The following is a 15069-nucleotide window of genomic DNA, read 5'->3' on the forward strand; positions in this document are numbered from 1 at the left end:
GTGCCAATAAAGGTGCTCAAATCCTTTAAAGTGCCCAGGTGCTCTTCAAGAAAAGAAGGGGAACCCCCAATGGGGATGCACTCACCAGATTAAGAATATAAATGGGCCTTGAACATATATATAGTGTTCTTTGTTCGGATTGCAGGATAAATGCAGCTACCCAGGCATGTACAATATCCCTTGAACGGATGGATGGATAACATGCACGGCTTCGGATGGCTCCTTAAAATAGTCTCCTCTCTCTCTCTCCAATATGGGTTTTTAAAAGAAAAGGAAGAAGCCATACATGGTGAAGCCCGTAGGGTTTATTAAGATCAAAAGTAAAAAATAATACTCACAAAGGTATCATCAATAGATAGCATTGAACAGCATTGAATATCCTATGCAGCTGATCCCTTTACTTCCGTGGCGCTGCCGGCGTGCGTTTCACGGTGGTTAACAGGAAATGACGCTGCTGTGTTCCGCTGCCCGGAAGTTACGTCGACGCGTTTCGCCCGCCTTAATGGGCGTTATCAAAGATGTCTTTGATAACGCCCATTAAGGCGGACGAAACGCGTCGACGTAACTTCCGGGCAGCGGAACACAGCAGCGTCATTTCCTGTTAACCACCGTGAAACGCACGCCGGCAGCGCCACGGAAGTAAAGGGATCAGCTGCATAGGATATTCAATGCTGTTCAATGCTATCTATTGATGATACCTTTGTGAGTATTATTTTTTACTTTTGATCTTAATAAACCCTACGGGCTTCACCATGTATGGCTTCTTCCTTTTCTTTTAAAAACCCATATTGGAGAGAGAGAGAGGAGACTATTTTAAGGAGCCATCCGAAGCCGTGCATGTTATCCATCCATCCGTTCAAGGGATATTGTACATGCCTGGGTAGCTGCATTTATCCTGCAATCCGAACAAAGAACACTATATATATGTTCAAGGCCCATTTATATTCTTAATCTGGTGAGTGCATCCCCATTGGGGGTTCCCCTTCTTTTCTTGAAGAGCACCTGGGCACTTTAAAGGATTTGAGCACCTTTATTGGCACTTTAGTTTCGTTGGAAGAAACCATCTTTTGGACTGCACTTAATCAATTCACTTGCACTTTATAGATTATGGACACTTATGTATTGCACATTATGGCACTTTAATAACTTATACCCATTGATTATGAATGTATTTTTGTCACAGCATATTTATTAATTTTATAGCACATTATATATACATATATATTTTTTTACCTGTTAGCGCTGTCTATTTATATCTTTCCACATTCTTCTGGTAGTTTACCTAGTGAGCAGCGGCTTCAGGATTTATTTAAATAATTTTCAAAAAAATTTTTTAATTTTTAATTTTCACTAAATTATACATCACAGCGCGGATATTAATTTATTGTATACAAGAAAATAGGTTTAGTCAGTGTGATAAGTAGATAAGGTTGGGATGTCTGGATACGGAAAGCAAACGGCCCCACCTGCTATGACCATAGGGAGTGATCAAACATGGAGAGGCCGCAGGTGCTCCTATGATATATCAATTGCAGCAGGTGGGTCCCCTGATCTTCACTGTCAAAAAATGGGCAAACAAAAATTCCAAACAGGGCACAATTGTACAGATAAAGTATATTTATCTTGTATTAATTAGAATATGATATACATCAATATTCTCTTTCGACCAACTGAATGCAAAAACAATCTTTTACAAGAATGGTTTAAAACTAATGGCATCATTGTATCGTATGGCAGACAAATTGAAGATCCACTTTTTCTCTTTGTAATAAAGTTTTGTCAACACTGCCACCCCTCTCATAGAGGGGGATGTGTTCTATCTAGAGCAAAGAAATTCATCTTCTCATCGAAATTATATTTTTTCTCTTCTACGCTTTATTTTGACTAACAATGTGTTTTTGTTTAAGGGCTCCCACTACCTCCAGGTGCAGGGGGTGGCGATGGGGACTAAGTGTGCCCCATCGTACGCCAACCTGTACCTGGGGGGGGGGTGGGAGCGTGATCTCTTCTCCAGGGAGGACCTGAAGGAACTTCTTTCCGGAGTCCTCCTCTGGAGAAGATTTATAGACAATATCTTTTTGATCTGGACCAAACCCTTGGCTTCACTATTGGAATTTTTTGATATCTTGAATAAAAACAATTTTAATCTAAAATTGACTACTACTTACAGCCAAACAAGTCTAGATTTTGTAGACATAAAAATCTATGCCAATGAGGATGACACCATTGGTTCCACCTTATTATGAAAATCAACTGCCGGAATTACTATTTTGAATGCTGACAGCTCTCATCCCAGGCCTCTTATATCCAGTATCCATTATAGTCAATATCTTCGCCTCAGGCGAAATTGCACTAGGCTTGAGGATTTTGAGGTAGAAGCCAAGGTCTTACAGCAATGTTTGCTATCTACGGGATACAGCAAATCTTGTTTAAAAAGATTGTATCATAATGCTAAAACTCAGGATAGGAACTCCTTAATTTATAGGGGAAAAATGACACCGGTAGTTTACGTTTAATTACACGCTACTCCAGACAGCATAGTCAGGTACGTTCTATACTCAATAAATTCTGGTACCTCCTTCAGACTGATGACACAGCAGCCAAGCATATAAAAAATCATCCAGAGATCACTTTCAAAAGGTCAGAGTCCCTCAAAGATAAATTAGTTCATAGTCACTATGCCATACCACCCAGTAGATCACACAGAAAATTGACTGGCACCTTCCCATGTAAGGGATGCAAATTTTGTAAATATATGCTAAATACAGGAGAAATAACCCTCCCAAATGGAAGTTCCTACAAACCCACCATTTATGCAAACTGTCAGACAGTTGGAGTTGTTTATTACATGCAATGTGATTGCAAGGCTTTTTACATTGGGAAAACAAAAAGACCATTCTTCCGCCGTATCCGAGACCATGTAAAATTGGTCCTAAACAAAAAATATGAGAGTCCCATTAGCCGCCATATGGGGCTCTATCATAGTTTCGATGATAATAGGATGAAATTCTTTGCCCTAGAACACATCCCCCTCAATGAGAGGGGTGGCAGTGTTGACAAAACTTTACTACAAAGAGAAACAAAGTGGATCTTCAATTTGTCTGCCACACGATACCCAGGTATCAATGATGCCATTAGATTTAACCATTCCTGTAAAAGATTGTTTCTCTTACGTCCCCCGACAGTCGCCGCCCACTCATACAGTCTTCACCAATGGGTATTGACTTCCTCTCCACAGGAGTAGCTAGGCACAAGACTTGTTAAAAACAAAAGCATTAACATAGACACACCCATGGGGGCTGTCCCACTGGTCAATACCCCCCTGCAGTAAGCCATCCCAACTGTTTGTCTTCTGCCTAGCGTTAGGAGTAGATGGGCTTCCCTGTGCTGGGGCTACATTCTCAGCATTCTGATCTTTTTTATGATTTTTATTTAGCAAAAATGTCATTTTTTTCTTTGCTTTACTAGCTGTTTATTTTGTCAGCTTTAGATTAGTCGGATCTTCGGAAGAAGATGGATTTTGCGGAGCTGGGAATCGGACTGGTTGCCCTGGTTTTCCAGGGCAGAGGGTCAGATGGATCCCCAGCCCGCCATCCAGCGTTCAGCCATGTGTTCGCCCCCTGGCGTTACAAATGACCCATCCCTGTTTGCAGGGATGCAGCCTGTGAGGTGGCTACCTCCCTGGACACATCTGCGGTTTATATCATATGCTGCAGTGTCCTGCGTTTTGGCTGACGGCATTCCCTGCCATCTGAGGGCAGCGGCTTTCCGTTTGATGAGAGGCACCCCACGCCATCCGGTACAGGTAAATACTCTGTGTGGGGCCTCTGGGGCTGGCAGTCCTGTGTGCTGTGGTATCCCCTCATGTCTATGCGTTTGTGGGGGTCTTTTTTATTTGCACTGCTGGCGCTGTGTGTGTTTCGGGGCCCCTCTCCTGTGTTACTTCGGTGTTTGGAGGTGCAGACCGTGTGTGCGGCGGCAGCTGCGGGTGTAAAACCTGCGCGGTCCGCCATTTTAGGTGTGGGCCAGCATGTCTGGCTTCACTATGGGCTTTTTGCACAGCTTCTATGTAGTGATTTTTGGCGCCCTCCGGCGCCATCTTGTGTGTGGCAACAGATCGTTCTGTGCACATGTCGGCGGCCATCTTGCCGAAGCCTCCCATTACTTCCTATGGGCAGCCATTTTCCCTTAGCCTGCAGCATATAGTTCAGTCCCTGGCGACCTCACTTCCTTTTCCTCGGGAGCAGCGATCTGTGTGGTAGCACTCTGTGGGGCTCTGCAGACTGTCCTTTCCATTTTCCTCTGTTTTATCCTGTCTGGCTCAGTTTTGTCCCTGCGGGGGTCTGTATACACAGTCTATTTAGCGGTGTGCTGCGGGGTCCGCGGCGCTCTTAAAGGGCCAGTACCTTGCTAAAATTGTTTTTCTGCAATGGAATCTCAGGACAGCAAATTCCCCCCAGCCTTGGTGGGGGACCCCGGTTCTGCTGAATCCCCCACCCTGACTAATTTGACTGCTGTGGTGGCAACTTTAGTGTCCAACATGGAGGTGCTGATGACTGAACGAGCTGCATGGAAAAGGTTTAGGATCTCTTTCTCTTCTGATTCAGAAGGTGATGTGGTTGCTATGGGTGGCGTGCCCCTTTCAGGGTCTCGCTCTTCTCAGGACCCGCTTGGGTCTGAGGGGAAGGCGCAGGTGGAGGGGGTAGATGATTCTCCCCCTGGGTCGCCTGAAGAACGTGCTGCTATGGATGCGTTCATTTTTTCTGTAAAAGAAACGCTACATTTGGAGGATGAGCCCAATCCTCCGGGCATTGTGTCCTCTTTTGGTACACATAGGACCCGCAAGTCAGCGCAGGTTTTTCCCTGCCCCGCTGAGTTTCATCACTCGGTGAATGAACAATGGCGCAGCTTGAAACGCCCCTTCACGGTGCCAAGACTGTTTCAACTGCTTTACCCCTTTGCGTCTTCTACGGATTCGCGCTGGTGTGTGACTCCCCAGGTGGATCACACTGTGGCCGTGTTAAACAAGGCTACCCTGGTTCCCACTGAAGATACCCCGGTGTTCCGGGATCCTACGGACAAGAGGTTGGAGTCTCTTGCCCGCCATGCTTACATGGTGGCAGGTTCCATGCTAAAACCTATTTTCGCCTCTGTCATGGTGGCGGATTGGACTAAGGTGCTTAGACGCACTCTCGTGACTGATTCTGCCCCCCCTGCTACGCTGGAGATGGTGGACCAAATTCATCAAGGGGTCATGTATTTGTGCGATGCGGCCTTGAATGAAGCCCCTTTAGCTGCGCGCCTCTTTAGTGACACTGTGCTTAACCGTCGACTGATCTGGTTGAAGAGCTGGTCGGCTGACCAGACATCACGGAAAACGGTGGCTGATTTTTCTTATGCGGGGTCTCGCCTTTTTGGTGAGGCCCTGTATACTTTGGTTAAAGGAGTCACTGGGGGCAAGAGCACTTTGTTGCCCCAGAATCCGAAGAACAAGTCTTTTCACGGCCAGAGAAAGCCCTGGGCGAGCAAACAAAAGTCCGGCCACCCCTGTGCGGCGGCTCCATCCGCCTCTGCCTGAAGGGGGGCCCTCACTCGTTTCAGGGGTGGGGGGACGTTTGCGTGGTTTCCTCCAACCTTGGCTGCTCCGCATTCCGGATAGGTGGGTTCAGGAAATCATTTGATCAGGATACAAGATCGAATTCCTTTCGCGGCCGGCGGACAGATTCTTTCCCTCAAATCTTCATTTGACCCCAGAGCGTTTGCGAGACATGCACCGGGCGGTGCAGGACCTCCTGGCCCAGGGGGTGGTTGTCCCGGTGCCTCATCGGGACAGGTTTCGGGGGTTCTACTCGAATCTGTTCACTGTGCCCAGAAAGGAGGGCAAGGTGCGTCCGATTCTGGACTTGAAGGCTCTGAACCGCTTTGAGCGAGTTCGAAAGTTCTGCATGGAATCTCTCCGCTCGGTGGTGGCCTCCCTGAGTCCAGGGGAATTCCTGGCCTCTATCGACCTGAAGGATGCGTACCTGCACATCCCCATTTTCGAGGGTCATCAGAGGTACCTCCGATTCGCCATAGCGGAGGACCACTATCAGTTCGTAGCGTTACTTTTCAGTCTCGCTTCGGCTCCACGGGTTTTTACCAAAGTGCTGGCGCCTGTTCTGGGCCTGTTGCAGGCACAGGGCATTGCGGTCTTGGGATATCTGGACGATCTCCTGTTAAGATCGAGTGCCTGCCAGAGCCTGTTGCGCGATCTGTCCAAAACAGTACAGATGCTCCAGGAGTTCGGCTGGACCATCAACGTTCAGAAGTCGACATTGTCTCCTTCGGTTCGTCTCCCATATTTGGGAATTGTTCTGGACTCTGCTCAAGCAAAGGTGTTTCTGCCGAAGGACAAGCTTCGGACCCTACAGAACGAGATCAGGTCCCTCAGGGACAACGAAGTCTCGTCACTCCGGACCTGCATGCGGTCCCTGGGGTTGATGGTGTCGGCCTTCGAGGCGATACCATTTGCTCAGTTTCACACGCGATCTCTCCAAACGGAGATCCTGGCCAGGTGGGACAGACTGCCTCAGTCCTTGGATCTGAGTGTGTCGTTGAGTCACCAGACCAGAATGGATCTTCTGTGGTGGCTTCAGTCCCCGGCTGTGTCGGAAGGGAAATCCTTCCGACCGTTACTGTGGACGGTAATTACCACAGATGCCAGCCTGTCGGGCTGGGGTGGCGTCCTGGGCAACCTGTCTGCCCAGGGCACTTGGTCGGAGGAGGGGTCCTCCCTTCCGATCAACATATTGGAATTGAGAGTGATCAAACTGTCTCTTCCAGTGGTCGGATCAACTTCAGGGCCGTCCTGTACGGGTACAGATGGACAATGCCACCGCGGTGGCTTACATCAACCGCCAAGGGGCACCAGGAGTGCCCGGGCGGCCCGGGAAGTGACCAGCATTCTGTCTTGGGCCTCATGTCCCGGCGATTTTGGCAGTTCACATTCCCGGTGTGAACAATATTCACTGGATCATTTAAGCATTTACATTATTCACTTTTATGAAAATTTATTAGATTTACTGAAAGTATATTTATATAATATTGATTTTTTGAAATATTCACTGGATCATTGTTCACGTTTTATATATTATTTATATCAGATATTTATATTAAGGAGGATTATTAGGGATACACCCATTTGAACTTTATGCGTACCAGGTATTTATTGAAGACATTTATTATATTTTATAGATTTTTACTCTGCGCAACACATTTTTACATTTTAGATTATATACACTTTTTATGAGAAGTGAGGTGTTTGCGGCATTTTAAAAATCTAAATAGTGAGCGGTAGCTCGCAGGAACTCTTTTTTTCCTTTAGGGCCACAGGTTATACAGTTAGTTTCCAGGTCTACGAGGGAAAAGATAAATCTGTGGAGCCCCCCAACTGCCCAGACTACATAGGGAGCAGTGGCAAGATAGTTTGGGACTTGGTGTCACCCTTATCCGGAAAGGAGTACCATTTGTACGTGGACAATTTTAACACAAGCGTGCCATTATTTAGTCACCTGCTCTAATTACAAATTGGCGTATGTGGCACCGGGCGACCTTATCGCCGGGGCTTCCCCCAACGGCTTGTAAATTCCCGTCTTAGTCGGGGGGAGAGAGCCTGCTTGAAAACAGACAAATTGCTTGCAGTGAAGTGGAGGGATACACAGAATGTTTTAGTTCTGTCCTCCCTTCATGCAGACACGACGGTCCAAATTACTACGGCAACTGGTGTTATGAAGAAACCCTTCTGTGTCCACGAATATAACCTTAATGTGGGAGGGGTGGACCTTAATGACTAGCTTTTTGGCGCCGTATTTAGTTGCCCGTAAAGCCAGAGGCTGGTACAAAAAAGTTTCTGTTTATTTCAATTGGCTATGCTGAACGCCTTTGTACTATACAGAGCGTCGGGACGAACCGGATCCTTCCAAGAATTCCAGGAAGAGATCATCAATGCCTACCTGCACCCAGGAGGTGTTCCTGCCCATCTTACCCTTCCAGATGCAGTGAGCCGGCTGCATGAGAGGCATTTTTCACATGTGCTCCCGACTACCCCTACCCAAAGACACCCCCAAAAATGTCGTGTCTGTAGCAGGCGCAGATTTAGGCGTGACACCCGTTATTGTCCCACCTGTCCTGACCAACCTGGTCTCTGCATCGGGGAATGTTTTGAGCGCTACCACACTAGTGGGGTATTAGTGTAGGGCACAATATAGGGTCTCGAAAAAGGTTCAATGGCTATCGACATTTTGAGAGACCCTAAACTGGAAAGTTGCAGTTCACAAAAAAAAAATACAAAAAAATATAAAATAAAAAAGCCAAAAACAGTTGTCTGTTATTTTTATGTTCTTTTACTCTACCTTCTGTACTTTTTCTTTTTACTTTTTCTTTTGTTAACCTGTTTCCCTTGCAGGTACTCATCGGCTGCCACACTGAATTTATATATTCTGACACAAACAGTGTTTGCGCTCAGCATATATGGATACCTCTGATGGCAGCGCTGTGGTAGGTTGATTTCACCACTGCAGTTAAAATACCTTTAGGTATTTGTGGAATATTGTCATGTATACCCGCCAATAAGAAGTGGATTTGGGCGGTTAATGGTGTGTATACTACACAATTTTCATGCAGAGATTTCTGTTAGGTTCCATTTTTTTTCATTCAGCCCACAGGCTGCATGAAAAAAATAACCTACACTATATGCCAAACAAGGACCAGCAATGTACTGGTACGTTGCTGGACTTTGGGTGGTTATACCAGGATGATGCCTGCAGATTTAGGCATCATATTGGTATCGTTTTTTACAGTCAGCGGTCAGGTTACATGTAAAGGCGATCCTAGCGGATAATTGGCTGCTAGACTGCTTTTACAAGCAGTGGGAGAGGACTCCCGCCGCCTTCCGCGGTTTTTCTCGGGCTCTCCTGTCCCACCGGTTAACCCGAGAGTGCATCCGGTGGTTCGATTATCTAACCATAGAGCTGATTGGAGACGAGAATGGCTCCAATCATCTCTGTGGCCTAAGATACCAGAAGCTATGAGCATTTCATGACAGAAATAAACAGCGCCATTGGGAAAGCATTTTAGCACACCAATTTTGGTGTGGTCAGATGCGTTAAGGTCAGAGGAGAGATCTAGAGTCTAAAAGACCCCAATTTGTTTTTAAAAAAAAGAGTACCTGTCACTACAGATTGCTATCATAGGGGATATTTAAATTCACTGTGATAATAAAAATGATTAAAAAAAAAATGAAAGGAAAGGTGTCAAAATAATATAAAAAAGCAAAATAAATTTAAAAAAAATCAAGCCCCCCTGTCCCCCCCGTGCTTGCGCCCAAAGGCGCACGCAAGCGTTGGTCTAGTGTCATATGTAAACCGCAATTGCAGCATGCATGTGAGGTATCGCCCCGAACGTCAGGTCGAAAGCAGTAATTCTTGCAGTAGACCTCCTCTGAAAGTCTAAAGTGGTAACCTGTAAAGGCTTTTAAAAATGTATGTAGTTTGTTGCCGCTGCACAGGCGTGTGCAATTTTTAAAGCATGTCATTAGGGAATTGGTAGGGTAAGTTGGCGCTGCCAATACTTATATTAAATGTACGGAAGAGCAGTGTATATTACATGAACTAGGTAAATATGAATGGTAAAAGGTAGTAGTGTATATTAACACTGCCAATGATATAGGTAATGGTCCTTATGAACACCCAATAATTCTGGTATTAAGCCACAGTTATATCATAAACAATAATTAGTAAACATTTGACACTAATAAATAATTGCTGTTCAATAAATAAGATAAAAAGACATAAATTGATAAACTGTGAACAGTGCCTAAAAGCAATAAATATAATGCAAATGATTCAAGTGGTAAAAAATGTGAATCTTGAATAAATAGAAAAAAGTTAAAGTGACTGGTGTAATAAATAATATAAACACTAGGTGGCAGTGCTAGTGTAAAATGGCGAGTATGGATATCCAAGTGAAAATTATTGATGCAATATATGCGTGGTAAAAACGTGCCAAGTGATATATTTCAATCAAAAATTAATACATATCGATCTCTAAAAAAATTCCCCAGTATAGTGGAAGTATGGATATCCAAGTGAAAAATAATATATTTAAAAATATATATATAAAGTGAATTGTGCCAAGTGGAATAAACAGGTGTTTGGGATCTCTAAAAGACACTCATAGGGATTCCCAGGGTAGGTTTAAATAATATCTGGTGAATTAAATTCAATAATTTAATATAAGTATTGGCAGCGCCAACTTACCCTACCAATTCCCTAATATCTTGATATAGTTTTACTATATTTTTGGGGTAGGCTGCAGCCAACCAATAAATCACATCCATTTGCGCGGAATTTCCTCTATATTATAAAGCATGTCATGTTTGGTATCTATGTACTCGGCATAAGATCATCTTTTAAATTTTATCAAACAATTTGGAATTATATTGTGTATTCGTGCATTAAATTTAAAAAAAATGTATTTTTTTTCGTAGAAATTGCGTTTGGAAAATTTGTGCGCAAATACCGTGACAAAAAAATTTGCAACATCCACCATTTTGTTCTGTAGGGCCTCTGCTTTAAAGAAATATATAATTTTTGGGGGTTAAAAGTAATTTTCTAGTGAAAAAAATAATAATTTTTTTATGTAAACAAAAAGTCACAGAAAAGGCTTGGTTTTCAAGTGGTTAGAAGAGTGGGTGATGTGTGGCTAAGATTGAGCATAAAATGCTAGGACAGTTCAAACAACCCCCAAATGACCCCTTTTTGAAAAGTAGACACCCAAAGCTATTTGCTGAGAGGCATATTGAGTCCATGGAGAATTTTATATTTTGCCCTAAGTTTCGGGAAGGTGACAATTTTTTTTTTTTTTGTTTTTTTCTTTTTTACAAAGTTGTCACTAAATGATATATTGCTCATGCATGCCATGGGTATATGTGAAATGGCACCCCAAAATACATTCCGCTGCTTCTCCTGAGTACAGTGATACCACGTGTGAGACTTTTTGGGAGCCTAGCTGTGCATGGGACCCCCGAAAACTAATCACCGCCTTCAGGTTTTCTAATGGCCTAAATTGTGCATTTTACTTCCGCACTACCTGTCAGTTTCAGAGGCCCTGACATTTCAAGATAGCACAAACCCCCCCCCCCCCCCCAAATGACCCCATTTTGCAAAGTAGACACTCCAAGCTATTTTGCTGGGAGGCATGGTGAGTATTTTGCAGCTCTCATTTATTTTGGAAAAAAAGGAAAATGCATTTTTTTTCCTTTTTTCAATTTCCAAAACTTTGTGACAAAAAGTGAGATCTGCAAAACACTCAACATGCCTCTCTGCAAATAACTTAGGGTGTCTACTTTCCGAAAAGGGGTAATTTGGGGGAGTTTGTGCTGTCTTGGCATTTCATGGCCTCCGAAACTGTGATAGGTAGTCAGGAGTGAAATCAACAATTTACGCCCTTGGAAAGCCTGTAAGTGGTGATTGGTTTTCGGGGTCCTGTACTCGGCTAGTCTGCAAAAATGTCTCACAAATGGGGTATCCCCATACTCAGGAGAAGCAGCAGAATGTATTTTGGGTGTCATTCCACATATATCCATGGCATGTGTGAGCAATTTATCTTTTAGTGACAACTCTGTGCCATCTTGAAATTTCAGGGCCTCCGAAACTGTGATGGGTAGTGAGTAAAATCAAAAATGTACGCCATTAGAAAACCTGAAGATGGTGATTGGTTTTCGGGTCCTGTACACAGCTAGGCTCCCAAAAAGTCTCACACATGGGGTATCCCCATACTCAGGAGAAGCAGCAGAATGTATTTTTGGGTGTCATTCCACATATACCCATGTCATGTGTGAGAAATGTATCTTTTAGTGACAACTTTGTGTTAAAAAAAAAAATGTAATTTTCCCCAAACTTGTGGCAAAATATAAAATATTCCATTGACTCACCATGCCTCTCAGCAAACAGCTTGGGCTGTCTACTTTCCAAAATAGGGTCATTGGGGGGGGGGGGGGGGTTTGTGGTATCTTGACATTTTAGGGCCTCCTAAACCTTGATAGGTAGTGAGAAAATGCAATGAAAAATGTACGCCCTTTGAAATTCTGAAGGTGGTTATTGGTTTTCGGGGTCCTGTACATAGCTAGGCTCCCAAAAGGTCTCGCATATGTGGTATCCCTGGACTCAGGAGAAGCAGCAGCATATTTTTTGGGGTGTAATTACACATATACCCATGGCATGTGTGAGCAATATATCATTTCAATAACAACATTGTGTAAAAAAAAATATATATTTATTTAGTCATTTTTCAAACACCTGTGACAAAAAAAAATTCAATGAATTCAACATGCCTCTCAGGACATTCCTTAGGATGTCTTCTTTCCAAAAAGTGGTCATTTGGGGGGGGGGGGGGGGTTGTATTGCCCTGCCATTTTAGCGTTTCATGAAATGAGATAGACAGTCAGAAAGTAAAAGCTGCATAAATTCCAGTATTTACACCATAGTTTGTAGACACTAACTTTTGCGCAAACCAAATCTCTCATTGAGATTTTTTTTTGTCAAAGACATGTAGCTAAATACATTTTGGCCAAAATTTATGACATAAATTGAGTATATTGGATATTGTTTTAAAAGACAAAGTTGAAAATTTCATTTTTTTCCTCAAAAATGTTGTTCTTTTTTTATTACTATCGCAAAAAATAAAAAGCGCTGAGGTGATCAAATACCACCAAAAGAAAGCTCTGTTTGTGGGAAAAAAGTACGTAAATTTCATTTGGGTACAGCATTGCATGACCGCGCAATTGTCAGTTAAACTCACGCAGTGCCAAGTTGAAAAAAGGGGCCTGGTCTTTGAGCAGCCAAATCCTCCGGGGCTTAAGTGGTTAAACACGTGACTTCCCAAGCTACTGCAAAACATAGATCTCAATTGGTAATTTAGAGCTTGCATTATGGTAAGTAGTGCAATGGTACAGTGTAATGTTTTTATTTTTACTCTTCGTTTTACAAGAGTGTTAAATAATTGGTCATCCTAATGATGTACAGTACGGTATTGACCTCTTCTGTGCATGTACACTGTGTTTATTGCCACATTGAATTGTTACATAATGAATGATGAAAAACTGACTAATCTGATTCCCAGAAAAAAAAAATCTTGATTTCTTAGCCTTTACTGATTCTAACTTTTGATAGTATTAGTTGCAAGAAACTCACCCTGTCCTTCTGTAAATTGCTGTAATACTTTATGCACATTCCACAGGTTTACCACACTTACTGTAAAGAATCCCTAACCTAAAACTAAAGTAAAAGAAAGCTGAAGTCTTTTGTACAATTCTTAAGATAAAAAGCAAATTTGCAAAAAAAAAAAAAAAAAAGTTTCTTTTAAAAAAGAACACACCACGTATTTAACATCTTTTTATTTGGAGTAAGATTTTCTATCCTGAATCATTTCTAACACGTCTGTCCTTTTTACAACATGGTGCCCAAAACTGGACCTCCTCTCATTATGTATCTGGACTTTCAACAATTTATACAGCTTTGTAAAAAATGTACAAAGAACGAGGATATGCTGCAACATAAACAAATTCAAATCCTAAGAGCCAGGCAACCAGTGTGCCTTGTAAAGAAAATAAAGCTTTAATGTTGTCCTTTCTATAACCCCCCCCCCCCCCCCAATTATGTGTACTCAACTATAATCTTAATCATGAAATAGTCGGTTAACAGACAGCTTTTTATGTACTTAATATGTATTTTCTTTTCCTTACAGATGTGAATCTTGAAATTCTTGCTCAAGTGCTTGTGAACACTGGGGCACTTGACTGATGTCTTGCATCTGTAGTTTGGACAGAATCTGTGTGGGTTGGACACAGCCATCAAGTTCCTAATGCTCGAATTACTACTATAGACATAGCCATCAAGTTCCTAATGCTCAAATTACTACTATAGTTCTAAACCCATTTAAATTGTTTGTGTCTTAAATGTAATAGCTCATTTTTAAATAAAATACAATAATGTACAATTATGTTTACCGCTTTATTTTTTGTGAATTGTGTATTCTATGTATTTTAAGTTTTTTACTCAGCCAAAAACATTTTTAGAAAAAAAATGGCATAATGCCACAGATACAATTCATAGGGATGTAAAGTTGACTCTGTAAAACAATACTACCTTTGAAATAGGGGTTATAGCCGTAAACTGTATTTCTTTATCACCAGTCAAGGCCTGTCGCTATGATGTAATTTATAGACATACAATGGGTTTTGCTGCTGCCTTCAGAAGGTTTACAGTAAAAACAATGACCAAAAAAAAATAGCTGAATGGACCCTCTGGATAATGGGTAATGTGAAACATATAATCAATATCAGTGGACACTGTGTAAACAGTCAAACAGTAAAAAGTTTATTAAAGAACAATTCCATGGATGGTGTATGCATTTCTGATGTAAGCAGTGATAAAACCATGCACAGACTCCCTGGACAAGCACTATAAAACCTGGATGGATAACACTCGCAGAATGGATCTCCTCTGGCGTGCTGCCAGTGTGACACGACTGGCCAGGACGATGTAGCGGTGCAGGCAGCTGTGATCAACTCCAAGACCTGGAGATGGCAATAAAGGAAGCAGCAGTTGTCGGCTGAAGAGGCTACTGGGAGAGCCGATAGAGCTGACAAGCAGCTTCGTACAGCTGCCCGAGCACGACGTCAGATCCTCAGAGGGACCGACTGGAATGAGGCTTGAGCCGCAGTGAGGAACCGTGGAAACCACTGGTGAAGCGTAAATGAGAAGGGAGGAGGCAGGAAGAGATCACTGGCATCCCTCTTCCTTACAAAGCATTTCTGGCGTGGCCTTTTGTCAAGTCATGTGATACGGACAGTGAATGGGATGTAAATAAGGGCTGCCATGGGACATAAGCAAATGTTATTAAAACAGCTCTAATATAATATGGAATCCCCCTGCACAGTCCTGGATGGTCTTGTCATCAGCTAGTAAAAAACTAAAATCTAAACACAATATAAACATAATAATTGAGAGCTGTGTCATCACCCGTATATGG

General features: G+C 42.9%; 1 protein-coding gene across 1 annotated transcript in view; it reads left to right on the forward strand.

Moving 5' to 3' along the window:
* Positions 1–13909, forward strand: part of LOC309556315 (uncharacterized protein) — a 72888-nt gene extending 58979 nt beyond the window's left edge. Inside the window, exon 2 of the mRNA XM_082258760.1 lies at positions 13783–13909. Coding sequence (XP_082114886.1) covers positions 13783–13838 — 56 coding nt within the window. The 3' untranslated portion in view covers positions 13839–13909. The remainder of the gene's footprint in view (positions 1–13782) is intronic.
* Positions 13910–15069: the final 1160 nt, after the last annotated feature.

This window comes from Pelophylax lessonae (assembly GCF_965119305.1).
Source record: "Pelophylax lessonae genome assembly, chromosome: 5".
NCBI classification, from domain to species: domain Eukaryota; kingdom Metazoa; phylum Chordata; class Amphibia; order Anura; family Ranidae; genus Pelophylax; species Pelophylax lessonae.